General features: G+C 54.5%; 1 protein-coding gene across 4 annotated transcripts in view; it reads left to right on the top strand.

Annotated features, from left to right (window-relative positions):
* The first annotated feature begins 59 nt into the window (after positions 1 to 59).
* The window catches only part of rfx5 (regulatory factor X, 5), a 38,204-nt gene continuing 23,259 nt past the window's right edge, over positions 60 to 15,004 (top strand). The window contains exons 1-4 of one of the 4 annotated variants that reach the window (XM_060820830.1): positions 60 to 98; positions 9,949 to 10,085; positions 11,586 to 11,619; positions 12,916 to 12,998. In XM_060820830.1, the coding sequence (XP_060676813.1) occupies positions 9,961 to 10,085; positions 11,586 to 11,619; positions 12,916 to 12,998 (242 nt within the window). In that variant the 5' untranslated portion in view covers positions 60 to 98; positions 9,949 to 9,960. Of the gene's footprint in view, positions 99 to 7,509; positions 7,523 to 9,948; positions 10,086 to 11,585; positions 11,620 to 12,915; positions 12,999 to 15,004 lie in introns of those variants that run through there. The other 3 variants (XM_060820831.1, XM_060820833.1, XM_060820832.1) reach the window with 3 other exon arrangements.

Genomic DNA, 15,004 nt, shown 5'->3' on the forward strand with positions numbered 1-15,004 from the left:
GAGCGCGGAGCGGGCACTTCCGGCGGAGGGGGGCGGCCAATGAGGTGCGGCGCGGTGGGCGGGGCGTGTGGCTCGGGCCCGAGGCCGAGGGCTTTGAGGTAAAAAAAAACCCCATCATTTATTATGAGACTTTTTAAAATGTAATATAATATATAACCTCACCCACCGCGGGGAGGGGGAAGGGTGTGTGTGTGTGATTGGTGGGGGTGGGGGGGGTAGGGTGTGTTTACTCGGTACCCCGCCCCTCCCCCCTCCCCCACCCCTGGGGGGGGGTAAATGCTGAGGAGGGGGGTAATTAGTGAGAGGGATAAAGTAACACCGTTGCCCCCCCCCCCAAACTATCACAGGAATGGGAGGGGGGTTATAAGTGTGTGTGTGGGAGAGGAGGTGGTGAGAACCCCAAAGGGGTAAATTATTGGGGGTAAATGGGGATGGGAGGGGGGTAAAAGGGGAGGAGGGGGTAATTAGTGAGAGGGTTAAATTAACACCATTGCCCCCCCCAACCATTCCCCAAACTATCACAGGAATGGGAGGGGGGGTTATAAACTGTCTGGGAGGGTGGAATCCAAAGGGGTACATTATTGGGGGAGGGGAGGGGTAAATGGGGAGGAGGGGATAATTAGTGAGAGGGTTAAGTTAACACCATTGCCCCTCCCCCAACCATTCCCCAAACTATCACAGGAATGGGAGGGGGGGGTATAAGTGTGTGTGTGGGAGAGGAGGTGGTGAGAACCCCAAAGGGGTAAATGGGGATGGGAGGGGGGTAAAAGGGGAGGAGGGGGTAATTAGTGAGGGGGTTAAATTAACACTATTGCCCCCCCTAACCATTCCCCAAACTATCACAGGAATGGGGGGGGGGGCGGATTATAAGTGTGTGTGTGGGAGGAGGTGGTGAGAACCCCAAAGGGGTAAATTATTGGGGGTAAATGGGCAGGAGGGGGGAATTAATGAGAGGGTTAAATTAACACCATTGCCCCCCCCAACCATTCCCCAAACTATCACAGGAATGGGAGGGGGGGTTATAAACTGTTTGGGAGGGTGGAATCCAAAGGGGTACATTATTGGGGGAGGGGAGGGGTAAATGGGGAGGAGGGGGGTAATTAGTGAGAGGGATAAATTAACACCATTGTCCCCCCCCAAACATTCCCCAAACTATCACAGGAATGGGAGGGGGGGTTATAAACTGTTTGGGAGGGTGGAATCCAAAGGGGTACATTATTGGGGGAGGGGAGGGGTAAATGGGGAGGAGGGGGTAATTAGTGAGAGGGATAAATTAACACCATTGTCCCCCCCCCAAACATTCCCCAAACTATCACAGGAATTGGGGGGAAGGTGGTGAGAAATCCAAAGGGGTAAATTATTGGGGGGTAAATGGGGAGGAGGGGGGTAATTAGTGAGAGGGTTAAATTAACATCATTGCCCCCCCCCCCCCATTCCCCCAAACTATCACAGATATGGAAGTGGGAGGGGGTTATAAACTGTGTGGGAGGGTGGAATCCATAGGGGTACATTATTGGGGAGGGAGGGTCAATGGGGATGGGGGTGGGTAAAGGGGGTAATTAGTGAAAGGGTTAAATTAACACCGTTGTGCCCCCTCCATTCACCAAACACACTCAGGAATGGGAGGGGGGGGTTATAAACCCTGTGTGTGTGTGTGTGTGTGGGAGGAGGTGGTGAGAACATCAAAGTGGTAAATTATTGGGGGTAAATGGGGAGGGGGTGGGTAAAAGGGGTAATCAGTGAGAGGGTTAAATTAACAGCCCCCAAATCACAGGAATGGGAGGGGGGTTTATAAATATGTGTGTGTGTGTGTGGAAATCCAAAGGGGTAAATTATTGGGGGCGGTAAGTGGGGAAGGCATGGGTAAAGGGGGTAATTAATGAGGGTTAAATTAACACCCCCCCAAAAGAATCACAGGAATGGGAGGGGGGTTATGTATGTGTGGCAAATCCAAACGGGTAAATTATTGGGGAGAGGAGGTAAATGGGGTGGGTTGGGTTAAGGGGATAATTAATGAGAAGGTTAAACTAACACCCTCCCCAAACAATCACAGGAATGGCACGGGAGTTTTGTGTATGTGTGGGGGAGGGGTGTGAAATCCAAAGGGGGAAATTAATGGGGGGAGGGGTCTGGTAAAGGAGGTAATTAGTGAGAGGGTTAAATCAAGACCATTGACCCCCCCCACCCCAAACAATCGCAGGAATGGGACACGGGGTTATAAATGTATGTGTGGGGGCGTGAAGGAAAACAAAGGGGTAAATTAATGGGGTTTGGGTGGTGTTGTTAAAGGGGTGGGATGGGTTTAAAGAGAGGTAAATAAATGGGGGGGGAAGCAGTGTGTGTGGGTGGAAGGAGGGTAATTAGAGAAAGGGCAGCATTCACTCCCCCAATCCAGCATCTCAGGAAAGGGGGGGATTATAAATGTGTGTGTTTCTTGATATGTGTGTGTGAATCCAGTGGGGTAAATAGTTGGGGAAAGGGGGCATTAGAGAGTGTATGCTTTACCCCTACCCACCATCCCCCCATCCTCCCTCACCCCTCCCAATCCTGGTTCCCCCCTCCCCCCTCCCAGTTTACACTTCAGGGAGGGGGCATCGGCAGTGGAGGGCAGCGGGCATTGGAGAGGGTATAATTTACTCCCTGCATCCTGCCAACCCCCTCATGACCCCACCCCCACATCATCAAAAGCTGGGGTGGAGTGGGGAAATTCAGGGGAGCAGCCCACCACCATCACCAATACCCCTTACTCTGAGGTAGCATCAATTCATGTCCTTTGGGGAAGGGAATCTGTCGTCCGTACCTGGTCTAGCCTACGTGTGAGTCCATATCCACAGCGGTGTGGTTGACCCTTAACTGCCCTCTAGGCCATTAGAGATGGGCACTAAATATTGGCCTGGTGGAAGATGACTACATCCCTGAGTAAATAATTGAAATCGACTCAAATTATGAGGGGCATGGATAGGAAAAATCGACAAAGTCTTTTCCCTGGGGTGGGGGAGTCCAAAACTAGAGGGGCATAGGTTTAGGTTGAGAGGAGAAAGATATAAAAGAGACCTAAGGGGCAACTTTTTCACGCAGAGGGTGGTACGTGTATGGAATGAGCTGCCAAAGGAAGTGTTGGAGGCTGGTACAATTGCATTTAAGAGGCATCTGGATGGGTATATGAATAGGAAGGGTTTGGAGGGATATGGGCCGGGTGCTGGCAGGTGGGACTAGATTGGGTTGGGATATCTGGTCGGCATGGACAGGTTGGACCGAAGGGTCTGTTTCCGTGCTGTACATCTCTATGACTCAGCTAGTTTTGCCATTTTGTCCTGGTAACACAGTTCCTTTGACTGATCTTTCTCTCCCCTGCTCATAACTTAGAGTCATCGAGATGTACAGCACGGAAACAGACCCTTCGGTCCAACCAGTCCATGCCGACCAGATATCCCAACCCAATCTAATCCCACCTGCCAGCACCCGGCCCATATCCCTCCAAACCCTTCCTATTCATATACCCATCCAAATACCTGTTCAATGTTGCAATTGTACCAGCCTCCACCGCATCCTCTGGCAGCTCATTCCATACACGTACCACCCTCTGTGTGAAAAAGTTGCCCCTTAGGTCTCTTTTATATCTTTCCCCTCTCACCCTAAAACTATTCCCATCTAGTTCTGGACTCCCCAACCCCAGAGGAAAGACTTTGCCTATTTACCCTATCCATGCCCCTCATAATTTTGTAAACCTCTATAAGGTCACCCCTCAGCCCCCGACGCTCCAGGGAAAACAGCCCCACCCCTGTTCAGCCTCTCCCTGTAGCTCAAACCCTCCAACCCTGGCAACATCCTTGTAAATCTTTTCGGAGCCCTCTCAAGTTTCACAACATCTTTCCGATAGGAAGGAGACCAGAATTGCACACAATCTTCCAACAGTGGCCTAACCAATGTCCTGTACTGCCGCAACATGACCTCCCAACACCTGGAGGAGAAAGTGAGGGCTGCAGATGCTGGAGATCAGAGCTGACAATGTGTTGCTGGAAAAGCGCAGCAGGTCAGGCAGCATCCAAGGAACAGGAAATTTGACGTTTCGGGGATAAGCCCTTCTTCAGGAATGAAGTCCCTGAAGAAGGGCTTATGCCCGAAACGTCGAACCTCCTGTTCCTTGGACGCTGCCTGACCTGCTGCGCTTTTCCAGCAACACATTTTCAGCTTCCAACACCTGGACTCAACACTTGTCTTTTTGTATGTGTGTGTTGTGGAGAGGGTGGGCCACAGGTTTTAAAAAGGTAGAGAATAAGTTCCACAATTAGAAATCCCATCCTTTTACCGTTCTTGTCAATATTAAGAGTCGTATAATAAATAGCTTTTTTTCCTTTCATTGTGACTGAAGAAACCTGTTGCGAATTGTTCTAGTTCAGGGTAGGAGTCAGCCAGAGAAAGATCGAGATCTGTGGTGGCAGCAGTGAATTCCTACCTTTGTTGCAACTCCAGGGGAGGAGTGGGGCTTATTTCTAGTGCACTGCCACAGTCGGTTGTGACAGCGTTACACTTGGATGTAGGCTTGCTCGCTGAGCTGCAAGGTTCGCTTTCAGACGTTTCGTCACCATACTCGGTCGCACCGTCGAAGCACCGGCCTCAGTGACCCGATTTCTATTTTTGTGCTGCATCCGGAGGCGATGTTACTGTCGTGGAGAAAGTGTGGAGAAGCAGAGCGTTCTCCAAGAAGCGAGTCTTTTATTTGCAACCAAAAGACACTGAGAAAACAGATTCTCCAGTGCCCCCAAGCCTCAGGGTCCACGGTTTTTTAAAAAAATTGTTTCTGTTGTCTTGTCAGCATGTCCAACCGTATTAATCAAAGTACCTCACTCTCGCTACCCAATAAACCAGCGATGTTAGTTCCCATTATCTCTTTAGTCGTACATTCTACTTAATATTATTCTAATGTCACGGATAGATATTTATTATCATCTCTGCTATTCCATTCCAGACAAACCTGTCATGATTAGATATTTAGCTATTCCATCTATTACAATAGTCTCCTGTCTCAAACTGACTCTACTAACTGTTAATTAGGTATTTAATGTCATGTCCCAAATATTCATGGTCCCAATCTTGTCATAATGCCACTTAACAGGGGAACTAGCTCTCCTAACTGTTATCTCATTTTACCACAGTGACCTTTCAGCCTTAATCTGACCCTGCTAAGCGGTTAGGTAAACCCACTGCGAATCCTCTTGCAGGGATGCCTGCCTTGAAGAAGTTTTCCTCCTCTCTCTACAAGGATCTCAGGGAGTCCCTCTCCCACTGCAACTCCCAGGTCATTTCCTCTGCCCTGAAGCTCTTCCAGCTCGCTGCCTCTGTTGCTGATGAAGGGCTTTTGCCCGAAGCGTCGATTTCGCTGCTCGTCGGATGCTGCCTGGGCTGCTGTGCTCTTCCAGCGCCACTGACCCAGAGTCTGGTTTCCAGCATTTGCAGTCATTGTTTTTACCATGGGTTGAAGTCCCTCCCGTTCAAGGGGTGAGAGCAATGCCTGCAGATGCTGGAGGCCGGGTTTGGGATTCATGGTGCTGGAGGGGCACGGCAGTTCAGGCGGCTTCCGAGGGAGCGGTAGGGTCGACGTTTCGGGTGGGGGCCCTTCATTAGGAATAAAGGCAGTGAGCCCTTATCTCTCTACGCTTCAGGCTCTCTGCCTTTATTCCTGATGAAGGGCTTTAGCCCGAAACGTCGATTTCGCTGCTCGTTGGATGCTGCCTGGGCTGCTGTGCTCTTCCAGCACCACTGATCCAGAATCTGCTAAGTGGTATATGAATGTTCCACTATTCTTACCCCATCTTGCCTTCCACAGATTGCCAGTGGGACTCCATGCTTTAACCCTTCCCATGCTTTCATGCTCTTTTATTTTCCATATTACCGAGTGATGGTGACGAAACGTCCAAAAAACCGAGCCTTTCAGTTCAGCGAGCAAACCGACATCCCGATCCTCAACCTGAGCTACAAATCTTCTCAGAAGTGTTACACTTAGCTGCTGCTGATGGGCTTTGAGGAACGGCGTTCTGTTCCTTTGAAGGTGGAGGCACGGAAGAGATCAAACGTATATCTTTCCCCCTTGGGGAATGGGAATGGGAGTTGGACTGCCAGAGGGCTGACGTACAACTTGAGAGCTGTCACAGGCTGCATTTTCTTTTCTCCCACACCGTCTGGTGTGGCGTGTTGCAGCTGGGAGGGAGACAATTGGAGACTGAACGGCACTAAGAATCTTTTTTTTTTGGGTTGAGAAAATTCAACCCCCTGGTTGAGCCGTAGTTTGTTATGAAGCTGTGATGAGGGGTGAGTGCATTAGAATGTCCATCTCTCATTATTGTTCAGTGCTTCCCTACTGGAACAAGCTGCCACTTCTCCCCAGGGCTTCACATGCAAGCTGGACAGGATGACAGGCCCTGGTCAGTGCTGGAGGGAATGAGCGGGTGCTTAGAAAGCAGTGCAAGGTATACCAGCAGCTCGTAGAGTCACAGAGATGTACAGCATGGAAACAGTCCCTTCGGTCCAACTCGTCTATGCCAGATACCCTAACTTAATCGGGTCCCATTTACGAGCACTTGGTCCATATCTCTCTCAGCCCGACCTTTTCATATACCCATCCAGATGGCTTTTCAATGCTGCACACACACACACACAACTTTTTTACTGCGAACACACACACACACACAACTTTTTTACTGCGAACACACACAGTCACATAACCTTTTACTGCAAACACACACACATACACAACTCTTCTACTGCAAACACACACACACAACTTTTTTACTGCAAACACACACACACACAACTTTTTTACTGAGCTGGAAGGTTCATTTCCTGACGTTTCGTCACCACACTGGGTAACATCTTCACTGGGCCTCTGGCAAAGCACTGCTGATGATTCCTGCTTTCTTTGGGTCGGTGATGTCATTTCCCGTGGTGATGTCATTTCCCGCTCTTTTTCTCAGGGGGTGGTAAATAGGATCCAAGTCGATGGGTTTGTTGATAGAGTTCCGGTTGGAAATGCCATGCTTCTGGGAATTCTCATGCGTGTCTCTGTTTGGCTTGTCCTAGGTTAGATTAGATTAGATTACATACAGTGCGGAAACAGGCCCTTCGGCCCGACAAGTCCACACCGACCCGCCGAAGCGACAACCCACCCATACCCCTACATTTACCCCTTACCTAACACTATGGGCAATTTAGCATGGCCAATTCACCTGACCTGCACATCTTTGGACTGCGGGAGGAAACCGGAGCACCCGGAGGAAACCCACGCAGACACGGGGAGAACGTGCGAACTCCACACAGTCAGTCGCCTGAGGCGGGAATTGAACCCGGGTCTCAGGCGCTGTGAGGCAGCAGTGCTAACCACTGTGCCACCCTTGACGTGTTGTCCCAGTCGAAGTGGTGTCCTTCCTCATCCGTATGTGAGGATACTAGCGAGAGAGGGTCATGTCGTTGTGGCGAGTTGGTGTTCACGTATCCTGGGGGCTCGTTTTCTGCCTGTCCGTCCAATGTAGGGTTTGTTACAGTCCTCGCACGGTGTTTTGTAAATGACATTAGTTTTGCTTGTATCGGGTCATCAGCTGCTGTTTGTGTGTGTTGGTGGGTTTGTGGACGACCATGATGCCAAGGTGGGGGAGGGCTCTGAGTAGGTGGGCAGACATTTCCGAGGTGGCTTTGAGGCAGCAGCTGTTGATGAAGAAAGCCAGCGCTGTCTCTGGTGTACTCGTACAGCCCTGCCTGAGGAACCGGGTGTTGGGGAACAATATCAGCTCCGACTGATGTGTACACAGGTGCTGTGGTGGTTCCCACCTTCCTAGCGTGACTCTGAGACACGGGAGCAGTCCCACCAACTGCGCAAGGTCCTGCCAATCCACTGGGAAGACAGACACACCACAACACCACCGCCCTCGATCGGCTGCGGGGCACGTAGTTCCCCATGATCCACGCGAGACCCCCCTCAAGCTGATGCTCCGTCAGCTGAAGCCGGGCGGAAACAGAGGAAGGAGTGTCGCTGTCCTACCAACACCGCCCCCAGCCCCTTTCCCGTGACCACCACCTGCCCCCTGGGTCTGTCTCCACACTCACCTGGAGTGTGACAGAGAGTCATTCCCGTCTGCGAGGGACCACCAGCGGCGATGATAGGGGTGGTGGTGAGGCATGGAGTCAGAGAGATGTCAGGCACAGAAACCAACCCTTCGGTCCAACTTGTCTGTGCTGACCAGCCGATCCGAAATGAATCTCGTCCCATTTGTCAGCACTTGGCCCACATCCCCCTCAACCCTTCCTCCCCACATCCCCCTCAACCCTTCCTCCCCACATCCCCCTCAACCCTTCCTCCCCACATCCCCCTCAACCCTTCCTCCCCACATCCCCCTCAACCCTTCCTCCCCACATCCCCCTCAACCCTTCCTCTCCACATCCCCCTCAACCCTTCCTCCCCACATCCCCCTCAACCCTTCCTCCCCACATCCCCCTCAACCCTTCCTCCCCACATCCCCCTCAACCCTTCCTCCCCACATCCCCAGCCAGAGATCTCAGAGACAGGCAAGTCAGGAACTTTGAGCCATTGAATTAAATAATTTTGTGATGTCTTCAGGAGTGGTGGCCTCCAGTATCTGGGTACGTTTCCCATGTGACGTAGACCTGACCGTGAGACAGACCTGTTTGGACTTCTCAACTCTGTCTCTCATGGTCTCTCTTTTCCCCTTCTCTCCATCTATCCCTCTCTGTCTCCCTCTTTCTCTCCATCTCCCTCTGTCTCCCCCTCTGTCTCCATCTATCTCTCTCTCCCTCTCTCTCCCCCCCCCCCCTCTGTCCCTCCCTGTCTCTCTCCCTCCCCCTCTCAGTCTCCCCCTCTGTCTCCATCTATCTTTCTCTCCCTCTCTCTCTCCCTCTCTCTCTCCCCTCTCTCTCTCTCCCTCTCTCTCTCTCTCTCCCTCTCCCCCCCTCTCTCTCTCTGCCCCTCTCTGTCTCCCCCTCTCTCTCTCTCTCTCTCTCTCTGTCTCCCTCTCCCTCTCTCTCCCTCTCCCTCTCTCTCTCTCCCCCCTCTGTCTCCCCCTCTCCCCCCCCCTCTCTCTCCCTCCCTCTCTGTCCCCCTGTTTCCCCTGTACCCTCTCTCTCTCTCTCTCTCTCTCTCCCCCTCTCTCTCCCCCCCCCTCCCCCCTCTCCCCCTCTCTCTCCCTCTCTGTCCCCCTGTTTCCCCCGTCCCCTCTCTCCCCTCTCTGTCCCCCTGTTTCCCCTGTACACTCTCTCTCTCTCTCTCTCTCTCTCCACCCCTCTTTCTCTCTTCCCCTCTCTGTCTCCCCCCCCTCTCTCTCTCTCTCTGTCTCCCTCTCTCTCTCTCTCCCTCTCCCTCTTCCTCTCTCTCTCTCCCTCTCTGTCCCCCTGTTTCCCCTGTACCCTCTCTCTCTCTCTCCCTCTCTCTCTCCCTCCCCCTCTCTGTCTCCCCCTTCTCTCTCCCTCCCTCTCTGTCCCCCGTTTCCCCGGTACCCTCTCCCCACCTCTCTCTCTCCCCCTCCCTCTCTCCCTCTCTGTCTCCTTCTCTCTCTCCCTCTCTCTCTCTCCCTCCCCCTCCCTGTCTCCCTCTCTGTCTCCCCCCTCTCTCCCTCCCTCTCTGTCTCCCTCTCCCTCTCTCCCCCTCCCTCTCTGTCCCCCTGTTTCCCCTGTACCCTCTCTCCCCCTCTCTCTCTCTCTCCCCCTCCCTCTCTCCCTCTCTCTCTCCCTCTCCCTCTCTCTCTCTCCCTCCCCCTCCCTGTCTCCCTCTCTCTCTCTCTCTCCCTCTCTCCCTCTCTGTCCCCCTGTTTCCCCTGTACCCTCTCTGTCCCTCTCTGTCTCTCTCTCTCTCCCCTCCCTCTCTGTCCCCCTGTACCCTCTCTCCCCCCCCCCCCCCCCCCCCCCTCTCTCAGTGATGCTTCTCCTGTGTTTATTCTCTCCTAGGGGCGTGATACCATGGAGGAGGGGGAGGTGGTACCTCAGTTGGAGACTCCAAACCGAGCGACTGTGACAGTGACTGATTCGGAGAATGTGAACACTGAGCCGAGCACACTGCTACACAAGATCAAAGGCTCCATCAGGTAGCTGCAGGGTCCAGCTCACTGTCTGATCGTGGGTTTGTGGGGGGTGGGGGGGGGAACCTTCTCTCCCCCTCTCCTCCCTTCACCCACCTCCCCTCCTCTCCTGCCTCCCTTCCTCTCCTCCCCCTTCCTCCCCTTTCTTCCCTCTCCTCCCCACCTCCTTGACCCTTCCTCCGTCTCCTGCCCTCCTCCCCTCCCCCTCCTCCCACCTACCCCTTCTCTCTTCTCCCTCTACCCGTCCTCCCCCCCTCTCAATCTCCCCCTTCCTCTCCTCCTCCCCCCCAACTTCCAGCCCCTTTCCTCCCTCACCATCTCCTCCCTCTTCCTCCCCCATCCCTCCCTCCCTCGCCTCCCTTCCCTCTCGAGTCTTCCTCCCTTTCCTTCACCGCTCTCTTCCCCCCCTCTCTTTCCTCCCCCTCCCCTCTACACCTCTCCCCTTCCTCCCCCACTCTCTCCATCTCCTTCACATCTCACTTCCCCTTCCCTCTCCCTCCCCCTCTCTCTCATCTCCCCCTCTCTCCCTCCTCCCCCTCTCTTCCTCCTCCCCCTCCCTCCCTCCCTCTCCTCCCTCCTCCTCCTCTCTCCCTCCTCCCACACGTCCTCCATGCCCTTCCCCTTTCTCTCCATCTCCTTCACATCTCCCTCCCCCTTCCCTCTCCCTCCCCCCTCTCTCTCTCATCTCCCCCTCTCTCTCTCATCTCCCCCTCCCTCCCCCTTCCCTCTCCCTCCCCCCCTCTCTCTCTCATCTCCCCCTCTCTCTCTCATCTCCCCCTCTCTCTCTCATCTCCCCCTCCCTCCCCCTTCCCTCTCCCTCCCCCTCTCTCTCTTATCTCCCCCTCCCTCCCCCTCCCTCCTCCACGCCCGTCCCCTTTCTCTCTGTCTCCTTCACATCTCGATGCCCCTCGCCAACTCTCAGGCAGCGGGGGATGCCTGAGGGAGAGAGCCAGCTGAGAGTTTGAGGCTGGCACGCTGAGTGTGGGGAGGTTGTGGCATTAGGGTGGTCCTGCCCAAAGTCAGCAGCCACATCCCCCCCTCCCCGCCCTTGCCCACCCGTGATGGGAGCATTTACATCTCAGCTGGGTGAAGTGTTGGAGAGGGGCTCCCACGCCCCCATTGCTGCTGATATACCCACCGTGCCCGTCTTTATTCTACCGGGGGGGGGCGCGGGGGTTTGTAGCTCACACTTCATTGCCCCACAGGATCGGACTGGCTCAGTTAGACTATTTCAGAAGTCGCGATGGGGGAATGGGGTCTGGAGTCGCGATGGGAGGATGGGATCTGGAGTCACGTGTAGGCCCAGGCTGAGGAAGGACAACAGAGTTCCCTCCCCAGCTCCTGGCGTGAGGAAGGGACTTCAATCACGGACATCAGGCCATCGTGGCGCAGAGCTCCTGAACCAGGCAAGTCAAGGCTCCAGTTAACATCCATCTCTCTCTCTCTCTCTCACCCTCTCACCACCCCCACCCCACGCTCTCCCTCTGTCTGATCTCTCTTCCGCAGCAAGAACGTTCAGCTGAAGGTGGATAACGTTCTGGTGAGTTATTCATTTAAACACGCTCCCTCAGCGCTGACTCTCCCACAGCACCCACTCCCTCAGCACTGACCCTCCCACAGCACCCACTCCCTCAGCACTGACTCTCCCACAGCGCCCACTCCCTCAGCACTGACCCTCCCACAGCACCCACTCCCTCAGCACTGACCCTCCCACAGCACCCACTCCCTCAGCACTGACCCTCCCACAGCACCCGCTCCCTCAGCACTGACTCTCCCACAGCGCCCACTCCCTCAGCACTGACCCTCCCACAGCGCCCGCTCCCTCAGCACTGACCCTCCCACAGCGCCCGCTCCCTCAGCGCTGACCATCCCACAGAGCCCACTCTATCAGCACTGACCCTACCACACTGTCCCGCTCCCTCAGCACTGACCCTCCCACAGTGCCCGCTCCCTCAGCGTTGACCCTCCCACAGTGCCCGCTCCCTCAGCACTGACCCTACCACACTGTCCCGCTCCCTCAGCACTGACCCTCCCACAGCGCCCACTCCCTCAGCGTTGACCCTCCCACAGTTCCCGCTCCCTCAGCACTGACCCTCCCACAGCGCCTGCTCCCTCAGCACTGACCCTCCCACAGCACACGCTCCCTCAGCACTGACCCTCTGACAGCACCCACTCCCTCAGCGCTGACCCTCCCACAGCGCCTGCTCCCTCAGCACTGACCCTCCCACAGCGCCTGCTCCCTCAGCACTGACCCTCCCACAGCACCCGCTCCCTCAGCACTGACCCTCCGACAGCGCCCACTCCCTCAGCGTTGACCCTCCCACAGTTCCCGCTCCCTCAGCACTGACCCTCCCACAGCGCCTGCTCCCTCAGCACTGACCCTCCCACAGCGCCCGCTCCCTCAGCACTGACCCTCCGACAGCACCCACTCCCTCAGCGCTGACCCTCCCACAGCACCCGCTCCCTCAGCGCTGACCCTCCCACAGCACCCGCTCCCTCAGCACTGACCCTCCCACAGCACCCGCTCCCTCAGCACTGACCCTCCCACAGCGCCCACTCCCTCAGCACTGACCCTCCCACAGCGCCCGCTCCCTCAGCGCTGACCCTCCCACAGCACCCGCTCCCTCAGCACTGACCCTCCCACAGCACCCGCTCCCTCAGCACTGAGTGTGTTCGCCTCGTTTCTGGGCCAGAAACTCCAGCATTGGGATTTGCATCCGTGACCTTCGCCATGAACCCGGTGACGAATCCGTGTGGTTTGGACTGAGCGCGCCCGCAGACGTTTGGCAGTCACCTCCACACTGTTCCTCTCTGTCCTCTCTCGCTTTCCTTACAGCAAGATGTTAAAGTGTTCTCGGACATAGAGAAGCTTTACCTGTACCTGCAGCTGCCTTCCGGCCCCAGCCATGGGGACAAGAGGTATTTATCCGCTCGACACAGCAAGAGGGGAGGAGGAGGGATCAAAGAGGGGAGGCGGGTGGGGGTGGGGGAATTGCTTCAAATCTTCGGACGTCTCCAAGCTCCCTCCTGCAGAATCCCGTGGCGTGTCTCCCACTAAGTTGTTTGAACGTTCACACTCACGACCATCTGCGAGGCGGAACAGTTCCAGCATCGAAGGCGGCCATTCTGCCCATCGTGCCTTTCATGGCTCTTTGAAGGAACTCTCCAATTAGATGCAGTAATCATTCCCCCTCCACATTTCCTCTCCACCGGGAAATCACTCCCCTTCAAGTGTTGCTCTCCATTCTCTGCCCGCCCCCTCCTGCTTTCTTTTTTGTTCAACGTTCCTCTTCAATCTGCAGCACGTTCCCTATTGCAACACTTCACTGAGTCGGAATAATGTCCTCCTCCACTGCATCCCACCTCAAAACCCATAGTGCCCCTCACATTCTCACTCTCATACTCTCTGTCCTTTGAAATCTAAGTGTTTTTCCTCTGATATGGGCAACCGTCCATCAGATCAGCCTATTTTCGAACTACCCCAAAGTACTGCACTGCTTTTTGAGGGGGGGTGGCGGGGGGGGGGCTGAACAGGAGCCACCCTTCTCTCGTAGCTCACTGTTGAGTGTATGAGGAGGGACAGGCAAGGTGGTAATCCACCCGGCTTGGCCACCTCACTGGCTCCCTTTCTTCAGCAAAGTATTGGGGTGGTATAGGAGAGATTGCGATGTCAACTGGGCATAAGCGAACGGGTGAAAGGATTGGATACTAACGGTGAGGACGGAGAGATTGTGTTGGTGAACGGGTGAAAGGATTGGATACTAACGGTGAGGACGGAGAGATTGTGTTGGTGAACGGGTGACAGGATTAGAGTACTAACGGTGGGGAAGGAGAGATTGTGTTGGTGAACGGGTGAAAGGATTAGAGTACTAACGGTGAGGAAGGAGAGATTGAGACGGTGAACGGGTGAAAGGATTAGAGTACTAACGGTGAGGACGGAGAGATTGAGACGGTGAACGGGTGACAGGATTAGAGTACTAACGGTGGGGAAGGAGAGATTGAGACGGTGAACGGGTGACAGGATTAGAGTACTAACGGTGAGGACGGAGAGATTGAGACGGTGAACGGGTGACAGGATTAGAGTACTAACGGTGGGGAAGGAGAGATTGTGTTGGTGAACGGGTGAAAGGATTGGATACTAACGGTGGGGAAGGAGAGATTGTGTTGGTGAACGGGTGAAAGGATTGGATACTAACGGTGAGGACGGAGAGATTGAGACGGTGAACGGGTGACAGGATTAGAGTACTAACGGTGGGGAAGGAGAGATTGTGTTGGTGAACGGGTGAAAGGATTGGATACTAACGGTGGGGGAGGAGAGATTGTGTTGGTTAATGGGTGAAAGGATTGGATACTAACGGTGGGGAAGGAGAGATTGTGTTGGTGAACGGGTGAAAGGATTGGATACTAACGGTGGGGAAGGAGAGATTGTGTTGGTGAACGGGTGAAAGGATTAGAGTACTAACGGTGAGGAAGGAGAGATTGAGACGGTGAACGGGTGACAGGATTAGAGTACTAACGGTGGGGAAGGAGAGATTGTGTTGGTGAACGGGTGACAGGATTAGAGTACTAACGGTGAGGACGGAGAGATTGAGACGGTGAACGGGTGAAAGGATTAGAGTACTAACGGTGAGGACGGAGAGATTGAGACGGTGAACGGGTGAAAGGATTAGAGTACTAACGGTGAGGACGGAGAGATTGAGACGGTGAACGGGTGACAGGATTAGAGTACTAACGGTGGGGAAGGAGAGATTGAGACGGTGAACGGGTGACAGGATTAGAGTACTAACGGTGAGGACGGAGAGATTGAGACGGTGAACGGGTGACAGGATTAGAGTACTAACGGTGAGGAAGGAGAGATTGAGACGGTGAACGGGTGACAGGATTAGAGTACTAACGGTGAGGAAGGAGAGATTGAGACGGTGAAC

This window comes from Hemiscyllium ocellatum, chromosome 50, assembly GCF_020745735.1.
Source record: "Hemiscyllium ocellatum isolate sHemOce1 chromosome 50, sHemOce1.pat.X.cur, whole genome shotgun sequence".
In the NCBI taxonomy this organism is placed as follows: domain Eukaryota; kingdom Metazoa; phylum Chordata; class Chondrichthyes; order Orectolobiformes; family Hemiscylliidae; genus Hemiscyllium; species Hemiscyllium ocellatum.